Source organism: Chrysochloris asiatica, unplaced genomic scaffold (genome assembly GCF_000296735.1).
Source record: "Chrysochloris asiatica unplaced genomic scaffold, ChrAsi1.0 scaffold00284, whole genome shotgun sequence".
NCBI lineage: Eukaryota > Metazoa > Chordata > Mammalia > Afrosoricida > Chrysochloridae > Chrysochloris > Chrysochloris asiatica.
In genome coordinates, this window is record NW_006408802.1 from 1,672,324 (window position 1) to 1,699,113 (window position 26,790).

At 37.4% G+C, this 26,790-nt stretch overlaps 1 protein-coding gene across 3 annotated transcripts; it reads left to right on the plus strand.

The window, feature by feature from the left end:
* The first annotated feature begins 23,640 nt into the window (after positions 1 to 23,640).
* LOC102822796 (acyl-protein thioesterase 1-like) lies at positions 23,641 to 24,333 on the plus strand. 3 transcript variants are annotated; one of them, XM_006874550.1, is made up of 2 exons: positions 23,641 to 24,006; positions 24,103 to 24,333. In XM_006874550.1, exons 1-2 carry the CDS (start codon positions 23,641 to 23,643, stop codon positions 24,331 to 24,333), a joined length of 597 nt encoding a protein of 198 aa, XP_006874612.1. The 3 variants fall into 3 exon arrangements, with proteins under 3 accessions (XP_006874612.1, XP_006874611.1, XP_006874613.1); XM_006874551.1 differs by having other exon boundaries at positions 23,748 to 23,769; positions 23,810 to 24,333; XM_006874549.1 differs by having other exon boundaries at positions 23,641 to 24,333.
* The last annotated feature ends 2,457 nt before the right edge of the window (positions 24,334 to 26,790 follow it).

The window sequence follows — 26,790 nt, forward strand, 5'->3', positions numbered from 1 at the left end:
TACCTGTCAATCTCTGTTTGTCATCTGTTCTTGTTGGTTCTCTATCCCCAGAACTCCCTTTAGGATGTTTTGAAGAGCTGGGTTGGTTTTGATAAATTCCCTCAGATTCTGTTTATCCTGGAATGTTTTGATCATGCCATTGTATTTGATGGATAGTTTTGCTGGATAGATGATTCTTGGTTGACAGTTTTTTTTTCCTGTAGGGTTTTGTATATGTCTCCCCATTGCCTTCTTGCCTGCGTGGCTTGTTCTGAATAGTCAGCACTTAATCTAATTTGTTTTCCTTTATAAGTTATATTTCTCTTCTCCCTGGCCGCTCTTAGTATTTTTTCCTTGTCTTTGGTTTTGATTATTATATGTCTTGTAGATTTTCTTTTGGGGTCTATCCTTCCTGGGGTATGTTGGGCTTCTTGGATGTTTATTTTCTCGTCTTTCAAGATGTTAGGGAAGTTTTCTTCCAGAAGCTCTTCGACTATCTCCTCTGTGGACTTCTTTAATTCTTCTTGTTCCAGAATGCCTATAATTCTTACATTGTTCCTCTTCATGTTATCCAGCGTGTATCTTAGATTATCTTCAGAATGTTTTATTCTTTTAGCTATTTGGTGCTCTACCTTGGCTGTACTGAGAGATTTGTCCTCTAGTTCGCTAGTTCTGGCTTCCATCTCTTCCAGTCTGCTCCTTTGCCCTTTCAGGTTATTGTCTATTTCTGATATTTTATTGTGGATCGCCTGGACATCTTTTTTGCAGGTTTTGAATTGTTGCTAATGCTGTGTCAAGCCTATTAGATTGTTCCTTAAGTGTTTTCCTGACTTCTTCCTTGTTTTCCTCCACCCCTTTTTGGAGTATTTGCGTTTGTTTCCATATGATTCTTCTGAATTCTCTCTCAGGCAAATCCAGAACCCACTCTTCCTCCTCTATAATCCCTTTGTCTGTCTCCAGCTCATTTGTGTCTGCTGTTCTGTTGTGCTTTTGGATATGTTTAGATAATGTTGTTTCTTGTTGGGCATGATTATTCTTATTTTGTTATAATTATTATTGATACAATCAGGAGGTATGTGCCTCTTGTTGTCTGTGTTATGTATTAGGTGTGGTTAGATTTTGTCTACGTGGAGCTGTGGCAGCCAGCGTGCATACTGTGTCAGGGCATGGCTGGTACGCATGTGGTTCGTCGAGGGGGCATGGCTGGTGTGTCCGGTGTGTGTGGGGGGCAGGGCCTGTGCTTATAGTGTGGCAGTGATCGGGTTTGTGCGAGAGGCACATAGGAGGGCATAGCTCAGTGTGTCAGGGGGCGGGGCTGGGGCGTGTCACGTGGGGGGGGGGCGGGCAGAGCCGGGCCGCTTGGTGTGTCTGGGGGCAGGGTCGGCTCTTGGACTGTGGTTTGGATGGCGGGGGCACGAGGTTCAGCGAGAGCGCATTGGGAAACACTTCAATGGGGGAGTGTGTTGCGAGAGTGACACTCGAATGGGTTGGGTGGGAGGCTGCTTGGGCAAGGGGTGGGGTGGTGGAGTCTGCGTCTGATGACATCAGAGGGTCACCTTGTTTCTCATGCTCTCTGTGTCCTGGTTAAAACTGGTTTTCCTGCCTGCTTTCACCCTAGGGCAGAGAACTCTCCTCCTCTTCCCCCGTTTTTTTTTTTTTTTTCTTTCTTTCTTTTCTTTTTTCTGTCTTCTGGGCTTTGTCTATTTGAGATTCTAAGCTTTACGGGAAGTGCAGCTCTCCGTATGGGATGATTCCAGCCCCGCCCTCAAAGCTCTACAGGGGTTGGGGCGGCGCTGCCTGCAATGGCAGGCAAAAGTTCAAAATGCTAGAATTTCCTCCGTGGTGTTTTTTTTTTTTTTTTTTTTTTTTTTAAAAGGCAAGTCCAGTCCTCCTTCATGAGGTCTCCCTCTTTTTCCCTGGGGCCCCTCTTACCCATGTCGTCTTGCCACAGTGGGGTACCGGAAGTCTCTACACTTACTTTAAAGCAGGATTGAGGAACACCTAGTCTGCAAGTTGTATGTTATTGTTCGGTGAAAATGACTTAGTATTGACTCACAGTGACCCTATGCACTACAGAACAACAGACTGCCCAGTTCTGTGCCAACTTCACAATCATTGCTAAGCCTCATCCCATTGCTGCTGCCCCTGTGCTTATCCAGCTCACTGGGGGTATTCCTCTTCCTAATACTTTACCAAACATGGTATCTTTCTCCTGGGACTGGTTCCTCCTGAAAATATGTTCAAAGGATGAGAGATAAACTCTGGTCATCTTGACCTCCAAGGACAATTCTGGCTGTACTTCTTATAAAACAGATTGATTTGTTGCTTTGGCAGTCCGTGGTAATTGGAATATTCTCTGCCAACACCATAACTCAGATGTATCAGTTCTTCAACCGTCTTCTTTATTCACTGTTCAACTTTCACTTGCATACGAGGTTGTTGAAAATACCATGGTGTGGGTCAGGCACACCTTAGTCCTTAAACTGACATCTTTGTTCTTCAACACTTTGAAGAGGTCTTAAAAACAGATTTGCCTCATGCAATATACTGTTAAAATTCTTAACTACTGCTTCCATAAGTGCTGATGGTTGATTGGAACAAAGTGAAATCTTAGACAACTTCCAACTTTTCTCCATTTATATGTTGTTATTGTTGTTGTTGTTAGGTGCCATCAAGTTGGTACCGACTCATAACAACCCTATGCACAACAGAACAAAACACTGCCCAGTCCTGGGCCAACCTCACAATTGTTGCCGTACTTGAGCCCATTGATGCTACCACTTTGCCAATCCATCTCACTGGGGTCTTCCTCTTTTTCTCAGGCCCTCCACCCTACCAAACATAATATCCTTCTCTAGTGACTAGTCCCTCCTGACAGTATGTCTGAAGTATGAGAGATGAAGTCTGGCCATCTTGGCCTCCAAGGAACACTCTGGCTGAACTTATTCAAACACAGATCTGTTTGTTCATTTGGTAGCCAATGGCAATTTCAATATTTCTCCTCCAAAACCATAACTCTAATGCATTAATTCTTTTATGATCTTCCTTATTCACTGTCCAACTTTCACATGCATATGAGATTATTGAACATACCATGGCTTGGGTCAGGCACACCTTAGTCCTCAGGCTGACATCTTTGCTCTTCAACATTAGGAGCTCTGGTAGCGTAGTGGTTACGAATCGGGCTGCGAACCTTAAGGCCAACAGTTTGAAACTACCAGTGGCTCCGCGGGAGAAAGATGAGGCGTTCTGCTCCCGTAAAGATTTACAGCCTCGGAAACCCTGTACAGGGTCGCTATGGGTCGGAACCGACTCGACGGCACTTAACAACAACAACAATGCAGCAGATTTGCCTATTGCAATATGTTATTTGATTTCTTGTCTGCTGCTTCCATGAGTATTGATGGTTGATACAAGCAAAATGAAATATTTGGCAACTTCAATCTTTTTCTCCCTTGATAAGAATGTTATTTATTGTTCCAGCGGTGAGGGTTTTTGTTTTCTTTACACTGAGGTGGAAACCATTTTAAAGGGTATAGTCTTTGATCTTCATCAGTAAGTATTTTAAGTCCCCTTTGCTGTCAGTAAGAAAAGTTGTATCATCTGCATATTGCAGGTTATTAATGAATCTTCCTCCAATCCTGATGCTATATTTTTTTCTCCAAATAGTCCAGTTCCTTCAGATTATTTGCTCAGCATAGAAACTAAGTAAGTATGGTGAAAGAATGCAACCCTGGCACAAACCTTTCTTGATTTTAAACCACTTGGTGGTGTTCCCTTGTTCTGTTTGAGCAACTGCCCCTTGGTCTATATACAGGTTCCTCATAGACACAATTAAGTAGACTACTCATTCTCTGCAAAGAGCTCTGGTAGCGTAGTGGTTACGAATCGGTCTGCGAACCTCAAGATCAGCAGTTCGAAACTACCAGCTGTTCCACGGGAGAAAGATGAGGCTTTCTGTTCCCATAAAGATTTACAGCCTCGGAAACCCTGTACAGGGTCGCTATGAGTCAGAACCGACTCCACGGCACACAACAACAACAACTCATTCTCTGCAATGTTGCCCATAGCTTGTCATGATCCACACAATTGAGACTTTTTGCATAGTCAGTAAAGCACAGGTAGACATCGTTCTGGTATTCTCTGCTTTCAGCCAAGATCCATCTGATTTTAGCAATGATTTCCCTCGCTATGCATCCTCTTATGAATCTGTCTTGAAATTCTGGATGTTTTCTTTCAACGTATGGTTGCAAGCATTTTTAATTATCTTTAACAAAATTTTACTTGCATGTGATATTATTGATAATGTCTGATGATTTCTGCATTTTGTTGTGTCACCTCTCTTTGGAAAGGGCACAGATACGGATCTCTTCCAGTCAGTTGTCCAGATAGTTGTGTTCTGAATTTCTTGGCAGAGATGACTGAGTGGCTCCAGAGCTAGATCGGTTTATTGAAAGATTTCAATTTGTATCCTATAAATTCCCACTTCCTTTTTCTTTGTCAATGCCTTCAGTGGTGGTTGGACGTCTTTCAGTATCATTGAGTCTTTTCTGATGTCTCTTTTGGTCTTATCTTTTAAAGACCTTCTGCTTTCTTTCTGTATCATGTTTTTGATGTCATACCACAACTCTTCTGGTCTTCAGTCTTTAATGTCTAATGCGTCAAATCTTCAGATGATCTCAGAATTCAGGTGGGATATGATAAAGGTCATACGTTGACACTTGTGGACTTGTTTTATTTTTCTTCAGCTTCAGCCTGAACTTCCATGTGATCAGTTGATATTATGTTCCACAGTAGCTTTTCCACTGTCTCTCTCCACAAATGTAAGTAATTTGATTTCTGTGTACTCCATATAGTGAAGTGCATGTGTATAGTCATCTTTTATGTTGTTTAAAAAACATATTTGCAGTGAACTAGTTATTGGTCTTTTAGATTTATATTGCGCAATCTGCAGCATCTTTTCTGTTGCCAAGGCCGTATTTTCCAAGGACTGATTCCTCCTCTGTGTTTCCAACCTTTGCATTCCAATTAGTATTAATTATTAGTACATCTTGATTACATGTTTGATCAATTTCATACTCTAAAAGTTAGTAGAACTATTCAATTTCCTCATCCCTGGCTTTAGTGGTTGGTGTGTAAATTTTAATAGTGGCATTAATTTGTCTTCCTTGTAGGCCTGTGGGTGTTGTTATCCTATTACAGACTGCATTGTACTTCAAGACAGATTTTGATATCTTCTTTGGGATGATGAAAGTGACACCATGTCTCTTCAGTTAGTCATTCCTGGAATAGTAAACCAAGTGACTGTCAGATTTAAAATGGCCAATACCAGTCCATTTCAGCTAACTAATGCCTAGGATATCAATGTCAATGCATTCCATTTCACTTTTTACTATTTCTAATTTTCTTAGCTCTATGATTTGTACATTCTATGCTCTGATTATTAATCTAAGTTTATAGCTGTTTGTTTTCATTGTCAGTTGTGCCCTATTGACAAATGAAATCCCAAAGGCTTTTTATTACATTTGCATCATTACAATCAGCTCTTATTTGAGGAAGTAGTTCTTCCTTAGTCATATTTTGAGTGACTTCCAACCTGAGGGTCTCATCTTCCGGCACTATATCTGACAATATTCTGGTGCTTTTTATCATGCTTCAATATTCAATATTCTGGTCCTGATAGTGTTCCACTGATATTCATAAGTTTTTCATTGACTAAATATTCAGAAGTAGTTCATCTCTCCTCCTTCTTAGCCTGTCTTTATGTGAAAGCTCACCTGAAATGTTACCACCAAGAGTGACACTGCTGGTATTTAAAATACCTGTGGAATAGCTTTCAGAATCACTGCAACATACATGTCACTACACTACAACAAATTTACAGACCAGTTGTCATATAGGTCAGTGAAATTATTTGGTCTGGCCTGGTTAGGGCATCCCACTTCCAGTCATCTGATTGTTGCTATTAAGTGCTTTACATTCAGTTCTAACTCACAGAGACCCTGCACAGGGTTTCCGAGAGTGTCTTGTGAGTTTGAACCATCAACCTGCGGTTCTAACAGTCCTTGAGGTCCAGTGCATTATCCTGCATCGCCACACAGGACTCCATGCTATCACATTAGTTGTGAGTTAATTAAATATTTGACCAATTATAACAGACTAATTTTAAAATTCATTTTCTTCAGCTTCAGTTTGAATTTGCATATGAGTAATTGATGGTCTGTTCCACAGTCTTCCCCAGCCTTGTTTTCTCCGATGACGTCTCTTTCCGTAGATGAAGTCAATTTAATTTCTATGTGTTCCATCTGGTGAGGTCCATTTGTACAGTTATCTCTTATGCTGTCTAAAGAAGGTATTTGAAATGAACAAATCTTTTTTTTTTTTTTTGCAGAATTCTATCATGCATTCTCCAGCATAATTTCTATCACCAAGGCCATATTTTCCAACTACTGATCCTTTCTCTTTGCTCCCAACCTTTGCATTCCAATCACCAGTAATGATCAATACATCTTGATTGCATGTTTGATCAATTTCACATTGAAGAAGTTGATAGAATTCTTCTATTTCATCCTCACTGGCTTTAGTGGTTGGTGCATATAAATTTGAGTAATAGTGGTATTAACTGGGCTTCCCTTTAGGTGTATGGATATTATCCTATCACAGATGAAGATCAAAGAGCACAGCCTTCAGTATGAATTACATCTCAATGTAAAGAAAACAAAAATCCTCACCACTGGCCCAATAAACAAGATTCTTATCAATGGAGAAAAGATTGAAGTTGTCAAGGACTTCATTCTTCTTGGATCAACTATCAACACTCATGGAAGCAGCAGTCAAAAAATCAAATGATGTATTATATTAGGCAAATCTGCTGCACAAGACCTTTTTAAAGTGCTGAAGAGTAAAGATGTCAGCTTGAGGACAAAGGTGCAGCTGACCCAAGCCATGGTATTTTCGATAACCTCATATGCATGCAAAAGCTGGACAGTGAATCAGGAAGACCAGAGAAGAATTGATGCTTTGGGGTTATGGTGTTGGAGGAGAATATTGAAAGTGCCATGGGCTGCCAAAAGAATGAATAGATCCATTTTGGAAGAAGTGCAGCCAGAGTGCTCCTTGGAGGCTAAGATGGCTAAACTTTGTCTCTCATACTTTGGCCATATTGTCAGGAGGGACCAGTCACTTTAGAAGGATATCATGTTTGGTAAGGTGGAGGGTTAAAGAAAAAGAGGATGACCCCCAACAAGACGGATTGGCCAAGTGGCAGCATCGATAGACTCAAGCGTGGCAACAGTAGTGAGGTTGGCCCAGGATCAGGCAGTGTTTCCTTCTGCTGTGCATTAGGTCACTTTGGGTTGGGACCAACTCGATGGCACCTAACAACAACAACAATTTTTAAATTGATAATTTTGTATAGCTCATGGATGATGCTATAAATTTTGGCAGAAAAAAGGTTCCCCACCCCTGCTTTAAATTAAGAAAAAAATCAAAACATTGATAATGATTTAAAAACGCCACATGCAGCAGGTGAAGGTTACTGTGGTGATGAATTTTTTGTGAGTAGGGATTAGTTCAATCATTTTATAAAGAGGGCAAATTTACATAAATTAAAACAGCACTGCTTTGCTCAAATATAGTTGTTGTTGTTGTTGTTAAGTGCCGTCGAGTTGTTTCTGACCCATAACGCCCCTGTACAGGGTTTCCAAGGATGTAAATCTTTATGGGAGTAGAAAGCCTCATCTTTCTCCCGTGGAGCCGCTGGTAGTTTCAGACCACTGACCTTAAGGTTCGCAGCCCGATTCGTAACCACTACGCTACCAGAGCTCCTTTCATCCTGTTAAATATAGTGGCACCCTTTTCAAAGGGAGTGGAGTCCTTGTGTTGCACTGTGGGCTAATGCGTCAGACTACAAAGTCGTTTGAACTGCAAGTTTGGTGGTTCAAGCTCACCAGCTGCCCCTTGGAAACCCTTACAGGGTCGCTATGGGTCAGAATTGACTCAACTGCACTTTAACAACAACAACATTCAAAGAGGACAGCTGACTATATCACTTTGAATGTATGTGGCTTTTAATAGACTTGCTAATAGTCCATTCTCAAATATATATTTTCTGAAAGGGCTTGTTTCTCCCAAGTCTACCAGTCCAGGCCTTTAACCTGTCATTTTTTTCTGCTCCAGTTACCATGATATATCACCCAAAATTTTAAAATTCTTGTACGGTTCTGTTTTTATTCAAGGGTCAAGATGGACCAGTTTCAATCAGCTAGAAGCCCTGTTTTAAGGGCAAGTAGGAATTGTCAGTAAGTCAGCTGTTTTCAGTCTGGGGATTGTCTGTATATTGATTAGCCTAAAGGAGACCCTACTCCTTTGGATACATACTGGTTCTGAATCTGCTATAGATAGAAATGTTGAACTGCTAAGAAACTCACTGCATTTTCATGGGGAAATTGATGAGAAATCAAAACCTTCAAAAGTTCTCTCTCTCTTTTAAGATGAGTAGAAGGCTGACAGAGACAACCCAGCATGATCTGACAGATGGTATATGTCAGATGGATGACTGGGAAAGAAAAAAAGAATCTTTCAAAGTTCCTGATTGTAGTTTTAGCAAAAAGTTACCCTTAAGTCAATTTTCCAGAGTCCAGTAGCTTCCAAATGTTTTGGATCAAGGATTCACTATTAGAGTATTTTGCTGGTAATTGACTAAGGGGATTGCCAATTACCTGCATGGTTAAAAGTGAGTGTTGCTGGCTGTGCTTGTCCGTAATTGCTGATTTGAGAAATGAATATAAACTATTAATAAGGTGTTGTGAGATCAGAGCTTCTTTAAGCTTCATTTAACCTGGTATGTTTCCAATCAGGTCTTCATTTCCAAATATTTGACCCTTATCCTTACTCTTAGCATTATTTATACTTTTAAGTTAAAAAATGAATGGAACAGATCTATTTCCCTGCTTGGATATTTGAAATATTACTGAAGCTAGAAAAAAATAACTTGAACTGCAGAAAGACAAATATGTTTGAAAGTAAGAGAAAAGACAAGCTCATATGTTTTCTTTAAAAAACACAGAAAGTATGGCAGTCTCATTACTATTAATAATATACTTCATAATTGCAGGGTATTTTTTAACTTTTTAGCTGATCCTTTCAACACCCCTATTTCTCTATTTTACAAATAAGGACAATGAAATGCAAAGATCCTAAGAACATAACAAATTAATGCATGATACCATTGCCTATCAAGGAGCTCTGGTAGCGTAGTGGTTACGAATCAGGCTGCTAATCTCAAGGTCAGCAGTTCAAAACTACCAGCAGTTCTGTGGGAGAAAGATGAGGCTTTCTGCTCCCATAAAGATTTATAGCCTCGGAAACCCTATGCAGGGTCACTATGGGTCAGAAACGATTCAACAGCACTTAACAACAACAAGATTGCCTATTAGCTGTTTTATGAGTGAGGAAAAATGAATGCTTACATTTCTTAACATTTTGTGATACTGCTTTTCTATGGAAAATAGATTGAGCATTAGTTTTAGGTATTGTTTTTAGATGCAGTGGAATTGGCCCCTGTCTCATGGCACCTAATGAACAACAGAAGGAAACACTGGCTGGTCCTCAGCCAGCCCCATGATCAGCTGCAGATCAAACCATTATAATTAACAGGATTTTCATTGTCTGCTTCATTGAAGTAAATCACCTGACCATTTTTCCTAGACAAGAGGCTGGGAGCTCCACTGAAATCTGTTCAGCATTATTGTTGTTGTTGTTGTTAAGTGCTGTCATCATTTCCGACCTATAGTGACCCTGCATAGGGTTTCCATGGAGCAGCCGGTGACTTTGAACGACCAACCTTGCAGTTCAAACCAGCCTTGTGGTCAAGTGCTTATCCTACAGCACCACACTAGGACCTCAGTTTTATAGAAACAGACAAATCTTTACTGAGGAATGTGTGATATCTTTGCAAGACATGCGTTGGCTAGAATTAAGCTCCCAGATTGAGATTTCTACCACTAAACCAACACTGACCCTAATTTCTGGTATAAATTACAGCTAAAAGTTACAGAGTATAAAACATAATCATAATCTTTAACACAAACACTGTTCAATTCTGACAGGAGTTTCTGCTATGATAAGATGGTACATACCTGCATTGTTCAATATGGTAGCCACTAGCTACATGTGGTTATTGAGCTTTTGAAATGAGCTTATTGACATTCCTCAGGCTATTCAGACTGAGGAATGAAATTTTGAGATTTTCCATTTTAATTAATGTAAATTAAATTTGTCTTTGCTCCAAACAGGAGAACATGGAGGGCTGAGATCCAGTTGGAAAACACATCTTCCAATAAAGGAGTCCTGGTGTGGTGCTGTGGGTTAATGCACCAGACTGTAAAGTGGTTTGAACTGCAAGGTCGGCAGTTCAGTCTCACCAGCCGCTCTTCGGAAACCCAATACAGGATTGCTATGGGTTGGAACCAACTCGACGATACTTAACAACAACAATAATGATTTCTAGGAATCTTTTTGCAGTGTTGTTTTTGTTGCTGTTAAGTGCTGCCAACGAGTCAGTCCTAACTCATAGAAACCTTGCGTAGGGTTTCCAAGGAGTAGCTGGTGGGTTTAAACCTCCAACTTTGTGTTTAGCAGTCCAGTACTTATCCGACAACACCACCCCATATATAAGGAAGGGAAGATGTACAGTGTCTTGAGTCCATTGAACTGGAGTAAAGTGAACTGATTGGTGCCCTGAGCTCTGCTTTGAAAACTAGGGAAATTGGAGCCCTGGTGTAAATACTACAGCAATGTCCACTTAAACAATTATGTGATTTTCACAAGATCTCAATGTCTCTCCCTACCTTCTCTTCCTTTGCCTTATTTTCTGTCTTTTTAACATCATCTTCTATTTTCTTCTAAGCTCACCAATTTCAAAAACAACGTTTCCAATCTGCAATTTTATGTTCCCTCTCATCAGTCAATTAAGAACAATTTTTCTTATAGTTATCATTTCCTATTTTAAAGAGCCAGGTAGTTGACTCATCCAGGTTGTGAGTTCTAGCAAAAGCAATTAATTCAAAGCATGGCTTTGTGCTTCCTAGTCTCTTGTCCTTTCAGAATCATGAATCAGTTATTTGGGCTTTGCCTTAGGATGTTCTTATCTGTTTTGGGGTTTTTTTGTTTTTTACAATGAGCTCTTCTACAGCTACACTAAGAAATATGCTTTAAGCCTTAGGCAGCTGTCCTTTTTCTTATTTCACATTAAGTGTAAAAGGGACATAGTGATATAAAATCCTATTTCCTGAGAACTTTTCTTTAATTCTTAGTCTTCAATTTTACTAGGGCCACTTTTCTTTCATGTATGTTTGAAATACATTTGCAATATCTTTTCCTTGGTAAGAATCCTGTCTGAATGACATATTAGATTTTTTTCCTCATCTCTAATTATCCTCCTAACTTGTTTCTACTTAGTCTCAAGCTATCTCTTTTCCTATTAGCCTTCTTAAATTCAAAATAAAACAGTTATTTATCAATTTCAATTGGATCATTTTAGTTTTTCTATGTTCTCCAGCTAGCATTCGCATTAAACCCAATTTAAGTAAATTTGCATCTCTTCTAATTGAAGAAATCTACATGAGGGTTTAAAGTGGTTTTTACCAGGCATCACTTTTTGAAAATAGATTTTCTACAAGTTCGCAAATCCTATGAAATACATTTAGGCTATTAATTTTCTGAAAGTCAATATCAATCTGCTTCCTATACTTCTTATTTTTCAAAATCTTGGTGAAAGGAGAAAATAAGCAAGAAATTACCAAGATTCTACCTATAGGATTTCTGTGGCTGCAAAAGAGTATAAAATTCATCTGAATTTAACCCACGGAGCTTCAAAAGGTTTAAATTGGCATTAAGATAGCTCCAATTTGGGGAAATCAGTGAGTTTCATAAATTTCTAGACTCAGAAGTGATCCTCAGGAAATATCCAAACTGATTCGGATCCTAGGATCTTGAGCACTTCTAGGAGCTGACCAAGGAAAACACTGTCTTTGTGTAACCAGACTGATTCTGGAGAGGGAGAGTCTGTTCACTCAGCTTTATCCCAGTCTCTCTCCCCTAATATGTCTTACTGTAGTCCTCCTTTAAGGATCCTCAGTAGGGCAGTGTTGTATGTTGGGCTGCTAACCACAAGCTCAGCAATTCCAGTCTATTAGACACTCTAAGGGGGAAAGATGAGGCTTTCTGCTCCCATAAAAGTTTACTGGCTCAGAAACCCTATATAGGATCACTGTGATCCAGAACCAACGTGACAGCACATCACCACCACCACTCTTCCTGTTTCTTCATTAAGTTCAGTCCAGAGTGTGAGGAAGCTCAGAAGTCTTATGAATACTGTTTCAAGTTTGAATTATAAATGCTTATGTATTTATGATCCCCCCATTTTACCATCCCTGGTACCTGGGAGTCAGAATATACTCAGTGGTAGTGGATTTGAGCAATAGGTACAAACTTCAAGGTTGTTGGTGCAAAACTACCTAGTGTTTCCATGGAAAAAGACCTAGCAATCAACTTTTGTGAAGGTTTGTGCCCAGGAAAACACATGAAACATTCCTAGTTGCTAACACAAAAAAGGTCGCCAGGAGTCAAAATCAACTTGACAGCATAAAAGTTGCTTTTTAAAAATTATTCTCTCACCCCTACAATAATTCCTGGTGTGACACTGTGGGCTAAAGCACTGGATCAAGAGGTCAGCTAGAACCACAAGGTCGGTGGTTCAAACTTACCAGCCACTCCTTGGAAATCCTATACAAGGTCATTATGAGTCAGAACCAACTCTGCAGCACTTAACAACACAATCATTTGATCTCTATTGGGGTTTTTCTCCGTTCTCGATCTTCAAGTTCTCTTCAGTGCCTTCTGAATAACTAAGACACCTGTGTGACCTCATTTGCTCCAAGTATTCATCATAAAAATGTTGCTTTTTCGACAACTGTCATTTACAACATAGGAATATGAATAACCTGCCAGTAGTGAGAACAGCTATTTTCATTGTCTTCCTGCTGAATTGGCTCTGCTTTGTCAGCCAAAATATTTGTATCTTTTTCTCTCTGCTGATTCAGTATTATATTTCTCACATGTTATTACTTGCATCATTTCCATCCTCCAGGCACAGCCTGAGGGAGCAGCCAAGTCTTAAAGCCACACTTGGCCTCAGTTAACTGTCTGTCACCACCTCAGTGAACAAAGAATTGTGAAGCCATATACCAGATGTTAATATCAGTCTTCTCTTACAGTTCTTCCCATGGCTCATGGACCTTTGTCATCCATCTCTGCCCAGGGAACGGACCTTTGTCATCCATCCCTGCCCAGGGACCAAGCTTCCTCAGTCATTCATTATTCTCCAAACTCTCATACTTACCCTACTTCCAAAGTCCTGTAATCTGAGATAATCCTATACTTTATCCTGCTCTACTCTGGTTCCCTCTTCATGATTTGTCAGGGTCTCTGGAACTCATGAATAACTAAATTAGGGAATTTTCATGTATTTTCACAATTTTTCCTGAACTAATTATTCACCATTGGCTCATATGATAAGCGCTGGACTAAGAATCACGAGGAAGGTGATGCAAACCCACCAGCTGTTCCACAGTAGAAAAATGAAGATTTTTGTTCCTACAAAGATTTATATCCTCAGAAATCGTATATCAAGGTCACTATGAATTGGAACTGGATCAATAGCAGTTAACAACAACAGCTGACCCTTTAGGTGAATGCAGATTTTCTTTACAAGTGTTTAGCAAAATTTCTTCTTTTTTCCCATTTGATATCATTATTCTGCCTAGCTACTGACAGATTTGCTTGCTGTGTTAGCATAATTTACAGGCAAAGGATCCAGAATCCAACTGTTGAGGTTTACTCTTTTACTTATGTGTCCTTGGACAAGTATTACATTCTGCCTCAGCATCATTTTAAAAATGAGAAAAGCACCATATTCAAACCTTATAAAAATTAGATGAATTAATATATATAAAGTATTTTTAGAACACTTGCTTGTAGTAAGTTGATGGGATCCATTTTTATTATGGAATGAAAGATTCTGAGAAGTCCTGAAATTAAACAAAAACATTGTTTTCTTTTGTTCATTTTTTCAAATATATTTGAAGCTCAAATAACAGCCACTTTTACTTTGTCTAGTAGATTTTACTATATTTTTTTGAAATTCTTGTTGCTTAGAACAAACTGGAAAATCATGACCTTGAATTTTAAACAAAAGCAAATAAACAGAAGTCAAGAGACATCAAAATATTCATTAATATTACAGAAACTATTAGTGAATAGTACTCACTTTAGCAATTAGCAAGTTAGAACCCAAGTCTTCTGGTATATAATAATTAAACTTCATACATAAAAAGGGAACTGAAAAAAAGTCTTGCTCTAAGGGTTCTTTTTAAATTAGTAAATGCTGCACAAATATTATTTCATACTGTTGTTAAAGAAAGAAATCATTGAACACTACTTGTTTTCATTTTCTGGTTTCAGCGTGTGTTTTATTAATATTTTTATCTTTTCTTTGTCTTACAATTGCCTAATTAACTTTGAAAGTTATTTTTTAGATAAAATAACATAATTGGTGAAGGCATAATTATTAAGGGAGATTTGACAAGTGTGATTATAAACTGTGAGTGTAAACCACATTCCTATCCGAATAGTGAACATAATCTCTATTTCCTAACTATTTACTAAATCCCTCTCAGTCAGTTCCTTCAACCCCACAGAAACAACCACTTTTGGTTTTAGTTGTTACTTTATCAAAGTTTATATTTACCTCTTCTAGAATTTAGATTTACCTCTTCTAGAACTTCAAATAATAGAATCACACTGTATGTATACGTCTATGTTCAGTTTTCTTTCTTTGAAGTTAATCTACATTAATTTATTTGAAATGAATGTACATTTTTACATTATTTTGTCTGTCCGTACTTCATTCCATTTTATCACAGAGCAGTATTCCATTATTCGAATATACCATAATTTTTAGTCCTTTCTTGTGTTGATGGTCGTTTGAATTTTCCAACTTTGGCGTTGTTATGAATGAAGCTTCTATAAAATGTTTGCACAAGTGGTTTTGTGGATAACTATTTTATTTCTGTCTATTAAATCCATAACAGTGTATTTATAGGATTGACCTCTTTTCATTTTTAGATATTCTAGTGAATATAAGTGACTTAAACCTGTCACTTATTGTGGTTTAAGTTTGCATTTCCTTGATAACAAATGCAACTGAACACTTTCATATGTGAATTTGCCACTCAAATATCTTCCTTTGTGAAATATTTCATTCAACCTTTGTTTCTTATACTAGGTTGTCTTTTTATTTTTGAGTTTCAGGAATTCTTTTCATATTCTAGATGCAATATTCTCATTGCAGGAGACAGGGAACTATACCATGGGAGAGAACAAAAGATGGCAAGAAGCTACAGCAGAAAAATGGCAGTAGCAGAACTGGGAAAACTGCAGGAAATTAGCAGGAGACAGTGTGAGTTTCTAGGACCAAGAAGGGGGAAAGCTGGATGCCTTCAATTGGCAAAATGGAGTGTTTCTGGGCCCTTAAGGTGGAACTTTGTTATACTTGCTGGAGTGAAGCAGAGGTAAAGGAGACATATAATTAAGAAACTGTTGGCCAAGTTCAGCCCAAATGAAAAGGCTGAAGGCAGTACCTACTATTCCTGCTCGGGCACCAAATAGTAAACAAAGGGTTCTGATGTCTGTGTGATTAGAGTCTGAGAAGAGTCTGTCCTGCTTGAAGAACTGTATCCTGAGTTGTTTCTGATCCTGAATTAGACCAGTTAGTTCTTGAATAAACCCCATAATCAGGTGAATTGTCTGTGATTTTGGGTGACCATTAAACCATTAAATCAAATAGAGAAGTACAGAGTTCAGTGGATGGGGAATGGTTGGTGTAGTAAGTGGTATAATTGTCGGAGGATAGAGGTATGTTTTACCTCTGCTTCATAGGAATCAATCTCTTATGTTGTTGAAGTTGATCCTGTGTCAAGATGCTACCCCTATGTCATTTCCCTGTCATTTTTATGCTTGTTCATTTTTTATTGATGTAATTTGATGGCCTAAATTTTTAAATTTCATGAAATCTACTTTTAAATATTCTTTTGTGGTTATTTCTTTCTGAATACTATTTAAAAATGCATACATACTTCAAGGCTATACCAACATTCTTCTATCTTTTCTTCAAAGAGATTTAGAGTTAAGGCTGAAATTTAGGACCATAATCTATAGTATATAAATTTTCTTCTATGAGATGAGATAATGGTCAAAATTCCCTTTTGCCCCCTTTATTACTATCCAGTTGTTTCAGCATTCTTTGTTAAAAGGCTTTCCTCACTAAATTAACTCTTAAACTTAAAAATATATCAATTGAGCTAAGTAAATGTAGGTCTGGTTCTGTATTCTTATTTGTTTCCACTAATCTGCATGTCTATCATTATGCAAACAACTCACTCTAATATTGATTATTATGGCTTTTATAAGACTTGAAATCAAGTATTATGCTGCCTGTATATTGCATTTCTATATAACTGTTAGAACCAGCCTTTCAATTTTATTTAAAAAAAACATTAATTATGTCTTGGATTGCTGATGCCTTTTATGTCTATGATAATGAAGAACATCGATTTGAGATTTTATTTTCTTGTAATATCTTTGTCAGATTTTGCTGTCAAGTTCACTGAGGACTTTTAAAATGAGCAAAGAAATGTTCCCTGCTCCTCTATGCTTAGATAAAAGTTGAGTAAAATTAATACTATTTCTCTCTTAAATCTGTGATAGAATTTATCAGTGAACGTTTTGGAATTATCTTTTTAGGAATACTTTTTACAATGAATTATATTCCCAAGAGAAATAGGACTATTCACTTTTTTCTATTTCATCCAATCTCAATTTTGGTAAATTTGATATTTTTAAAGGAAATTGTCCATCTAATCTTAATTATTGAAACATTTTAAACAACACTGTCAATTGTTGTTGTTGTTAAGTCCCATTGAGTCTGTTCTGACTCATAGTGACCCTGCATAGTTTCCAAGGAGCAGCTGGTGAGCTTGAACCATCAACCTTGCAGTTCAAACAACTGTCCAGTGCATTATCCCACAGCATCATACCAGAACTCCTCATTGTTAGTAATAGCCCTTTATTATAATTTTGGACTCCTGGTGTGGCCTTCAGGACAATACACTGGACTGCAAGGTCAGTTTGAACTGCAGGGTTAGTGGTTCAAACTTAGTAGCTGTTCCTTGGAAACACTATACAGGGTTGTTATGAGTCAGAACCAGCTCCATGTCACTTAACAACAATAATGTTTTAGCTTTAATATCTATTTGTTCTTTAATGATAAGCTTTCCCTCATTAGTGATATTCCTAATTTGTGTTTATTTATTTTGTCTCCATGGGTCTTTTTTTTTTTTTTTTTTAATTTAATTTGTCTGAAGTGTGTGGGGGATATATACATATAACTTTTTATTGTGAATTAGGTGAAGGTTTTCCATTTAACAATTCATGCATACGTTGTTTCATCTCATTTATTGCAAACCCCACAATATAACTTTGCTTATTTCAATTCCTTAATGTGTTTCCTGTTTCCATTCCTCCTTTTTTCCTAAACCTTCTTAAGTTTGCCCTTGGATAAATGCTGTCCTTTTGATATCAAATGATTGCTTATTCTTAGTTGTGCATAACCTCACTAGTGTTATTATTTTACTTACAGACCTGCCTATTATTTGACTGAAAGTTGAGCCAGTGGAGTGAGTTCCTTTTCAGACCTGAAATGAACTCTGGGATTCCACCAGTCTCGATCTAACCAGTAAGCCTTGTCTTTTTATTATTTTGAGTTTGGTTCCACATTTTTCTTCCACTTTATCCTGAATCTTCTAATGTGATCCCTTTATGAAAAGTTGGTAGTAGCTTGGCACCATCTAGTTCTTCTGCTCTCAGGGTCTGATGGTTGCACAGTCACTTGTACATTGGGCTAATTGTTTCCATGTGCCTTTAGATTCCATTGCTCATATTTCCTCCAAACCAGGAGAAAACTATAATTGCACCTTAAGTGTCCACTTATGACCTTTTAAGACCTGTTTTTTTGTACTCACCAAAGTAGAATGTAGAACATTGTCTTTGTAGACTATGCCAACTGAACTTAGTGTCCTTTGAGACAATGATCCTCAGTCCCAAGGTACCATAACTCCTTCCTTTGAAGTGTCTGGTTATGTCTAAAAAGTATTTATAGTTTTTCCCCTGTATGCTCCACCATGTTCACAGATACATTTGCAGGAAATGTAAATACCCATGTTCAAATTTCCTTTGTCAAACCTATTTGTATGTATGGATATACTCTCATGCTTCTTCTATACCAGTTCAGCCAGAGTATCTATCCATGCATCTACTTGTGGATCCCCACAAGGAACCATATTTTAGCTTTGAAATTTTTCCATCGTCTGTTTTTTTCCCCAATATTTCCTCTTTTATTTTTATCTAATCCTATTTATAATGGTTTTAAATTAATAATTTAAAAATTTTCTTCTTTTCTAATATGAATATAAAGTTGTATGTCTTGCTATATGTTATATGTCTTGCTGCAGTACTTGGGTATATTTTGATATATTAGGTGGTGGTTGTTGTTATGTGAATTCAAGTCATTTGCATCTCATAGCAATAGGGTTTCTGAGGAGTGGCTGGTGAGTTTGAACCACTGACCTTATGGTTCAAACTAACCCTGTGGTCTAGTAAATATCCTACAGCACCACACCAGGACTATTATTCAATTAAAAATATTCACTGGTATTCTTTTTTGATGTACATTTCCAAAAAGTATTGGTTGTTTTCCAAATACTTGGAGAGTCTTCTAGATAAAAAAGTTTCATGATTAGCAAATACACTGGTAATATTTCAATATGTTAGAATTTATTGAGACTTGCTTTATGATCTTTATCTGATCTATCTTTGTGAATATTCCATATGTACTTGAGAAGAATGCATATTCATCAATTCTGAGTAACATGATCTATGGATGTCAATTAGATCAAGGTGGTTGAATGATCAAAGGTTTTAATACATTTTATATCCTCATGACATTTTGTCTAATTGGTCTAGAAGTAATGTATTAAGATCCCAAACCAAACCCACTGTTCTCATTAAGTGCTGTGAAGTCATTTCCGACTCATAGCAACCCTGATATGGTTTCTGAGGAGCAGCTGGTGGGTTTGAACTGCTGACTTTGTGGTTAGCTGTCCACTGCTTATCTCACAGCAGTACACCAGGATTAATCCTACTGGTGAGAAAATATCTGTTACATGTTGTTTGGTGGTGGTTGGTGTTTGTTTGCTGTAGAGTCAGTTCTGACTCATAGCAACCCTGCTTAGGGTTTCCAAGGCTGTAAATCTTTACGGGAATAGAAAGCCTCATCTTTCTCCCATGGAACCACTGGTAGTTTTGAACTGCTAACCTTGAGGTTATCAGTCCAGCTCATAACCACTACGCTACCAGAGCTCATTAGTCTATTTTTATCTCTAACTCTGTCAGGTTTTGCTTCATATATTTTGAGACTGTTACTTGATTCATGAACACACATTTATTGTGCTTATGACCTTCTGACGTATTGCATGTCTATCATTATGAATCCACTTTATTCTGATAATAGCCCTTTCTTGAAGATTACTCATTAATATTAATATACCAAATGTTTTTCATAAATAATGAGTACCTTCTATATTTAGTGGAAAACCACTCCTTCCCCCCAGGAGGTATTTTTGTAAAATTCACTAGGCCTTCTTTTAAACATTTTGGTTTTAATTAATGTAGAGCATTTGGAGTACTGGTGTGGTTCTGTAGGATAAGCACTAGACTTCTAACTAGAACGTCAGTGTTTCAAACCCACCAGTCATTCCTTGGAAACCCTATAAAGGATTGCTATGTGTTGGAACCAACCTGATGACATTTAAATTTGAATTGAATAGAACATTTACAACAATAATTCTGAAAGGGTGAGGGAGCAATTGTCAAACAAACATGAAGGCCTGAATTATTTGTGAAAAAACTGAGAAATCATATTGGCAGTCTTGTGACTAGTATTTAAAGGAGATTATTGTTTTCATCTACCACTCATATGTCAATTTGTCGTATTATAGTGGTTTGTGTGTTGCTGTGATAATGGAAGCTATGCCACTACAGGTTCACCTATGGTAGACAGATTCCAGTTGAACATTAGTCTAAGACATACTAGAAATCTACATTAAAAAAAAAAAAAGTCCAGAAGAGACTAACAATGGTACACTGTCTGATACAGTGATGAAATGAACACCTCAGATTGAACAGAACTCAAAATAACACTGAAGACTGCAAAAGAGCTGCCTTTAATAACACTGATGGAGTGAAGTTTTCAAAACCTTCATTTGCTAATACACCATGTCTTAAAATGGCTAAGACATTTTAATATAAATCAAGAGGCAGTTGTTCAAACAGAACAAGACAGTACTGAATGCTTTAAAGTTAGGAAAGGTGTGTAATCTTTTACCATACTTATTCAGTCTGTATGCTGAACACATAATACAAGAAGCTGGATTATATGAAGAAAAACATGGCATCAAGTTTGGAGGAATCCTCATTAACAACCTGTGATATGCAGATGATGCATCCTTGTTGGTTGAAAGTGAAGAGGACTTAAAATACTTATGAAGATCAAAGACCACAGCCTTCAGTATAGGATGCATCTCAATATAAAGAAAACAAAAATCTTCACCATTGCACCAATAAACAGCAAACATAAAAATGGAGAAACGATTGAAGTTGCCAAAGACTTCATTTTGCTTGCATCAACCATTAACACTTATGGAAGCAGCAGTCACGAAATCAAATGTCGTTTTGCGTTAGGCGAATCTGTTGCACAAGAATTCTTAAAACGGTTGAAGAGCAAAGATATAAGTTTGAAAACTAAGGTGCACTTATCCCAAGCCATGATATTTTCCATAACCTCATATGCATGCAAAAGTTGAACAGTGAATAAGGAAGACTGTAGAAGAATTGATTCATTTGAGTTATGGTGTAGGAGGAGAATATTGAAAGTATTATAGATTGCCAAAAGAACAAACAGATCAGTGTTGGAAAAAGTGCAGCCAGAATGCTCCTTGGAAGCCAGGATGGCCAGACTTCATCACTGATACTTAGGACATATTATCAGGATGTACTAGTCACTGAAGAAAAAGAGGAAGGCTCCCAGCAAGGTAGATTGACACAAGATGGTGGTAGTGATGGGCTCAGATGTAGCAACAATTGTGAGGCTGGCCCAGGACCAGGCAGTGATTCATTCTGTTGTGCACAGGGTCACTATGAGTTGGTACCAACTTGATGGCATCTAACAACAACAACAACAACAAAATGAGAAGAAACAGCTGCAAACATTCACTAATAGTCAAATTATGATGTCTGAATGTAGTAAATTTGGAAGTCATCCAAAAATAAAATGGAATGCATAAAGTTTGATATCCTAAGAATTAGTGAGTGAAATGGATTGGTATTGGCCATTATGAGTCAGACAATTATGTCGATTGCTATGCTAGGAACTAATAATTGAAAAGAAATAGGTACATATTCATTGTCACAAAGAACATTCTGAGATGTCCTAAAATATAGCACTATCAGTGATAGGATAGTATTCATACATTTACCAGACCAGTTTGAGTCTTGGAGTGATATTGTAGGGTAAGCACTCAATCATAAGGTCAGTTTGAACCATAAAGTCAGTAGTTCAAACTCACTAGCCATGCCTCAGAAACTCTATACAGCATCACTATGAATTGGAATTTATGGCACTTAACAACAACAACAATGGACCAATTTATAGGACTGTTATTCAAATGTATACACAATTACTATGGAAAAATATGGTAACATGTTGGGCTTCTAACCACAAACTCAGCAGTTCAAGTACATCAGGTGCTCCTCGGGAGAAAAATGAGGCTTTCTACTTATGTAAATATTTACAGCCTTGGAAAAAACCTATATAAGGTGGCTATGAGTCAAAACCAACTCCATGGCACAGTACCACCAACAGCACTTTTCAAAACCACAAATTCTCTGTCAGTTTGTTGTACTGTGGTGGCTAAGTGTTGCTAGGATGCTGGAAGCTATTCTACTGGTATTAAATACTAGCATGGTGACCCATAGTGGTTAGGATTCAGAGGAGCTTAAAAACTAAGACAAACTAAGAAGGAAAGACAGGCCACTTCTGAATGGTTAGCCACTGAAAACTACATGAATAGAAGCAGAACATTTTCAGATATAGTAAGATGACAAAGTGCTATCAAGGTAGTTCCAACTCATAGTACCACTGGAAAGGATTTCTGAAGAGTGGCTGGTGGGTTTGAACCACAAACATTATGGTTCATAGTCCAGAGTCTATCCTACAGCTCCACACCAGGATCAATGATGCTGTTATTATTATTGTTGTTGTTGTTAAGTGCCGTAGAGTCAGTTCTGACTCATAGCAACCCTGTATAGGGTTTCTGAAAAGCAGTTGGCAGATTTGAACTTCCAGACTTGTGGTTCAAGCTGACCTTGGGGTCAAGTGCTTATCCCATAGTGCCACACCAGAATTCCCACCAGGATCAATGTTGTTGTTGTTGTTAGGTGCCATCAAGTCGGTACTGACTCAGCGACCTCATGCACAGCAAAACGAAACACTGCCTGATCCTGGGCCAACCTCACTATTGTTGCCACGCTTGAGTCCATCGATGCTGCCACTTGGCTAATCCATCTCGTTAGGGGTCTTGATAATTACTAATGACTGGAAGCCAAAACTTGGGAACAAAGAGGGATGATTAATAGTTGGAAAATATGATTTGTGGTAATGAAACAATGCTGGAAATTGCATGATATTATTTTGTACAATCAATGACTTATTCATTGGAAATATATTTTTTCAACAATATAAACAGCAGATATATACATGGACCTCACTATATGTAATAAAAAGGAATCAAATAGACTACATCTGTGGGAAGAAATTATGGAGAAGATAAATATCATCAACCAGAACAAGGAAAGAGGTAGACTATGGAATGGATCATCAATTGCTCATATAATCATGTTCAGGCTCAAGCTGAAGAAAATTAAAACAACTCCATGGCAGCCAATATATGGCCTTGAATGTATCACATCTTAGTTTAAAGACTATCTCAAGAATGCATTTGATACATTAGACATTACACCAAAGACCAGAGGTGTTGTGGGATGACATCAAAAACATCATAAAGGAAGAAAGCAAAAAGTAATTTTAAAAGACTGGAAAGAAAGATTAGACAAAAATTAATGTCTGATGAGACTCTAAAACTTACTCAAGCTAAAACAATCAGAAGGAATGATGAAGAAAATTTCAAAAGGGTAGCTCAAGAATTAAAATCAAGTATTATTATGAAATGTACATATAATTGGAGTTAGAAAACCAAAAGGTAGGAACACAATGGTTATTTCTCAAGCAGAAAGAACTGAAGGAAAAGTTTCAATATCAAGATTCTATTGGACCCGGTGGGACGGGCCGGGACTTGGCGCTCCAACGCCCTCAGCCGCGGCTTGGCGTGGTTCTCTCTTCCGCTTCCGAAGAGGTCTTCGAACCGGTGTATGTGCGGCAATAACATGTCTGCCCCACTACCCACCATAGTGCCCGCCGCCCAGAAGGTATCTGCCGTGGTTATTTTCCTTCATGGATTGGGAGATACAGGGCATGGATGGGCAGAAGCCTTTGCAGGTATCAAAAGTTCACACATCAAATATATCTGCCCACACGCACCAGTTATGCCTGTTACATTAAATATGAAAACGACTATGCCTTCTTGGTTTGATATTATTGGACTTTCACCAGATTCACAGGAGAATGAAAATGTAATCAAAGAAGCAGCAGAAAACATCAAAGTTTTGATAGATCAAGAGGTGAAGAATGGAATACTTTCTAACAGAATTATTTTTAGAGGATTTTCTCAGGGAGGAGCTCTGTCTTTATATACTGCTCTTACCACACAACAAAAAATGGCAGGTGTCATCGGGCTCAGTTGCTGGCTCCCACTGCGGTCCTCACTTCCACAGGGTCCTATCAATGGAGTTAATAAAGATATTTCTATTCTCCAGTGCCATGGAGATTGTGACCCTTTAGTTCCCCTAATGTTTGGGTCTCTTACTGTGGAAAAGCTAAAAACATTAGTAAATCCAGTCAATGTAACCTTCAAGACCTATGAAGGCATGATGCATAGTTCGTGTAAACAGGAAATGATGGATGTCAAGCAGTTCATTGATAAGCTCCTACCTCCCGTGGACTGATGCCTGCTGCTAAGAGGCCTTGTGTGGAAGTACACCAGCATCATATAGAGTAGAAACTGTTCACGTGCCTGCCCAATTCTGAAACTTCTCGTGTTTGCAGTGTTACAGTATTCTACAAATACATGCCAATAACAGACTAAATAATGTTTTTTTCATGAAAAACTTTCAATCTTTTAAGTTTCTAGATAAGTGTTTGTATATTATGATTAAGAATATACTAGTATTAAATAGGTTAAGTACCTAGCGTGTTTTTCCCAAATGTAATTCAGTAAAACATTGAATACTGTAACTAGATTTTTATTACATTATTTGAAATTTATTAGTATGATTACTGAAAGTGTGTTCATGTATAAATGAACAGTTATAAATGAGTTATGCATGCTGTGGCTTAGACTATGGATTTATTTCAAAATTGCTTAGTCATCATGCAGTATCTCTCTCTCTCTCTCTCTCTCTCTCTCTCTCTCTCTCTCTCTCTATATATATATATATATATATATATATATATATATATACACACACAATGATTGTAATGCAAAATAAGAATGAGATTGTTTTTACATGTCAGTGAAATTGAGTTCTTCTCAATTACTGGCCCTTTTATTTTGGGGAACAGGCTTTTTTCTTTTTCTTTGCTTTTTTTTTTTTGATATCTTTTGTTTAATATTCTTTTCCTCTTCAGAAAAGAAATGTATTCTTCCTGTATCATCCTTTATAACAGACCAAATATTGCCTCTCTGCCATAGATATCTGCTGTAATTTGACATTCTAAATCACAGACTTTTGATATTTTAAATGCATTTATACTTATATAAAGAAATGAAACATCACTTAAAACCTCGGTAGTACTGATTTCTGAAACTGTAACTTAGTCCACATTTAGACCTATGTAGTTTTCAATCCACGTGAATTTTCAATCCATGTAACAGGAATAATTCTGTGGGTTTTGTTTTTTTATAATCATGTGGAAGAATTAGGTCATAAACTATGATATGTTATAAAATACTTAAGATTTCAATTTTAGATGATTTGGTCTAAGATGGGTTTTGTAGCATAGAGTTTACTTATTTTGTGAATATGTCTGAAACCAACTACTATGGAAAATTAGTAATTTTTAAGAAGAATGTACTTTTTTTCTATCTGCCAATGAATTTACTTGAAACTCACTTTAGTCAAAATTTTCAGATGACTGATAAAAATTATTTGAAAACATTTTAATGGACAATAACGGTTAGTTAAAACCCTATACATATGGTGTAGTTACTAGACAGTTTAATAAATAGCAGAAATGTATGCTTATTATTCTGAACTGTTAATTTTTCTGCTGATCAGAACAGTATTAGGAATGCATCTTTATAAATGGGTGCTAATTGATAATGGAAATAATTTAGTAATATACTATGTAGAAAGTTATTAATGAAATCATATGTTTATATCTGGATTTTGAAATTATGTACAATCATTTATGAACTAATTTTCCTTTACTCTGAAGAATATAAACCCTTTAGTTATACAAATCAACAAAACCTTTATGGTAAATATCTTATTCTGTTAAAATATTGTGCTGTAACATGGGAAAATGTAAATCCTTCAAGATTTCTATCAATGCGGAATAAAATTTAATTCTGACACTTAAAAAAAAAAAAGATTCTTTTGGAAAAATATTGAATGACGAAGGAGGCATGAAATAAATTGGGAAGAAAACACAGAATTGCTGTACCAAAAAGAATTGGCTGATGTTTAGCCATTTAAAGAGGTACCATATGAAACAAAACCAATGATATTGATGGAAGAGGTTCAAGTTGCACTGAAGACATGGCAAAAAACAGGGGTTCAGAAATTGACAAAATACAAGCTGAAATGAATCAACAAACTGATGCAGAACTGGAGGTACTCACTCATCTATGCCAAGAAATTTGGAAGAGTGGCCAAATTTGGAAGAGTGGCCAAGAACATGGCCAACTAATTGGAAGAGTTCCGTATTTATGCCCATTCCAAAGAAAGGTGACCGTATGGAATGTGAAAATCATCAAATAATATCACTATTATCACATGCAAGGGGATACTGAATAGTTTAAAATCAGGAAAGGTATGTGCAGGGTTTGCATCTTTTCACTATACTAATTCACCCTGTAAATTGAGCACATAATCTAAGAAACCAGATTATACAAAGAACAGGGCATCAGGATTGGAGGCAGAAGACACAACCTTGTTTGCTTGAAGTGAAGAGTACTAGGAATACTAATGAAGATCAAAGACCATAACCTTTGGAATGTATTGCACCTCAATGTAAGGAAAATGAAAATCCTCACAACTGGACCAGCTGCTCCACGGGAGACAGACTAGACTTTCTGAGCCTGTAAATATTTAAAGTCTTGGAAACCCTATGGAGCAGTTCTACTCTGTCCTATAGGGTTGTTATGAGTCAGAATCAACTTCTCAAGTCCCAAACCATCC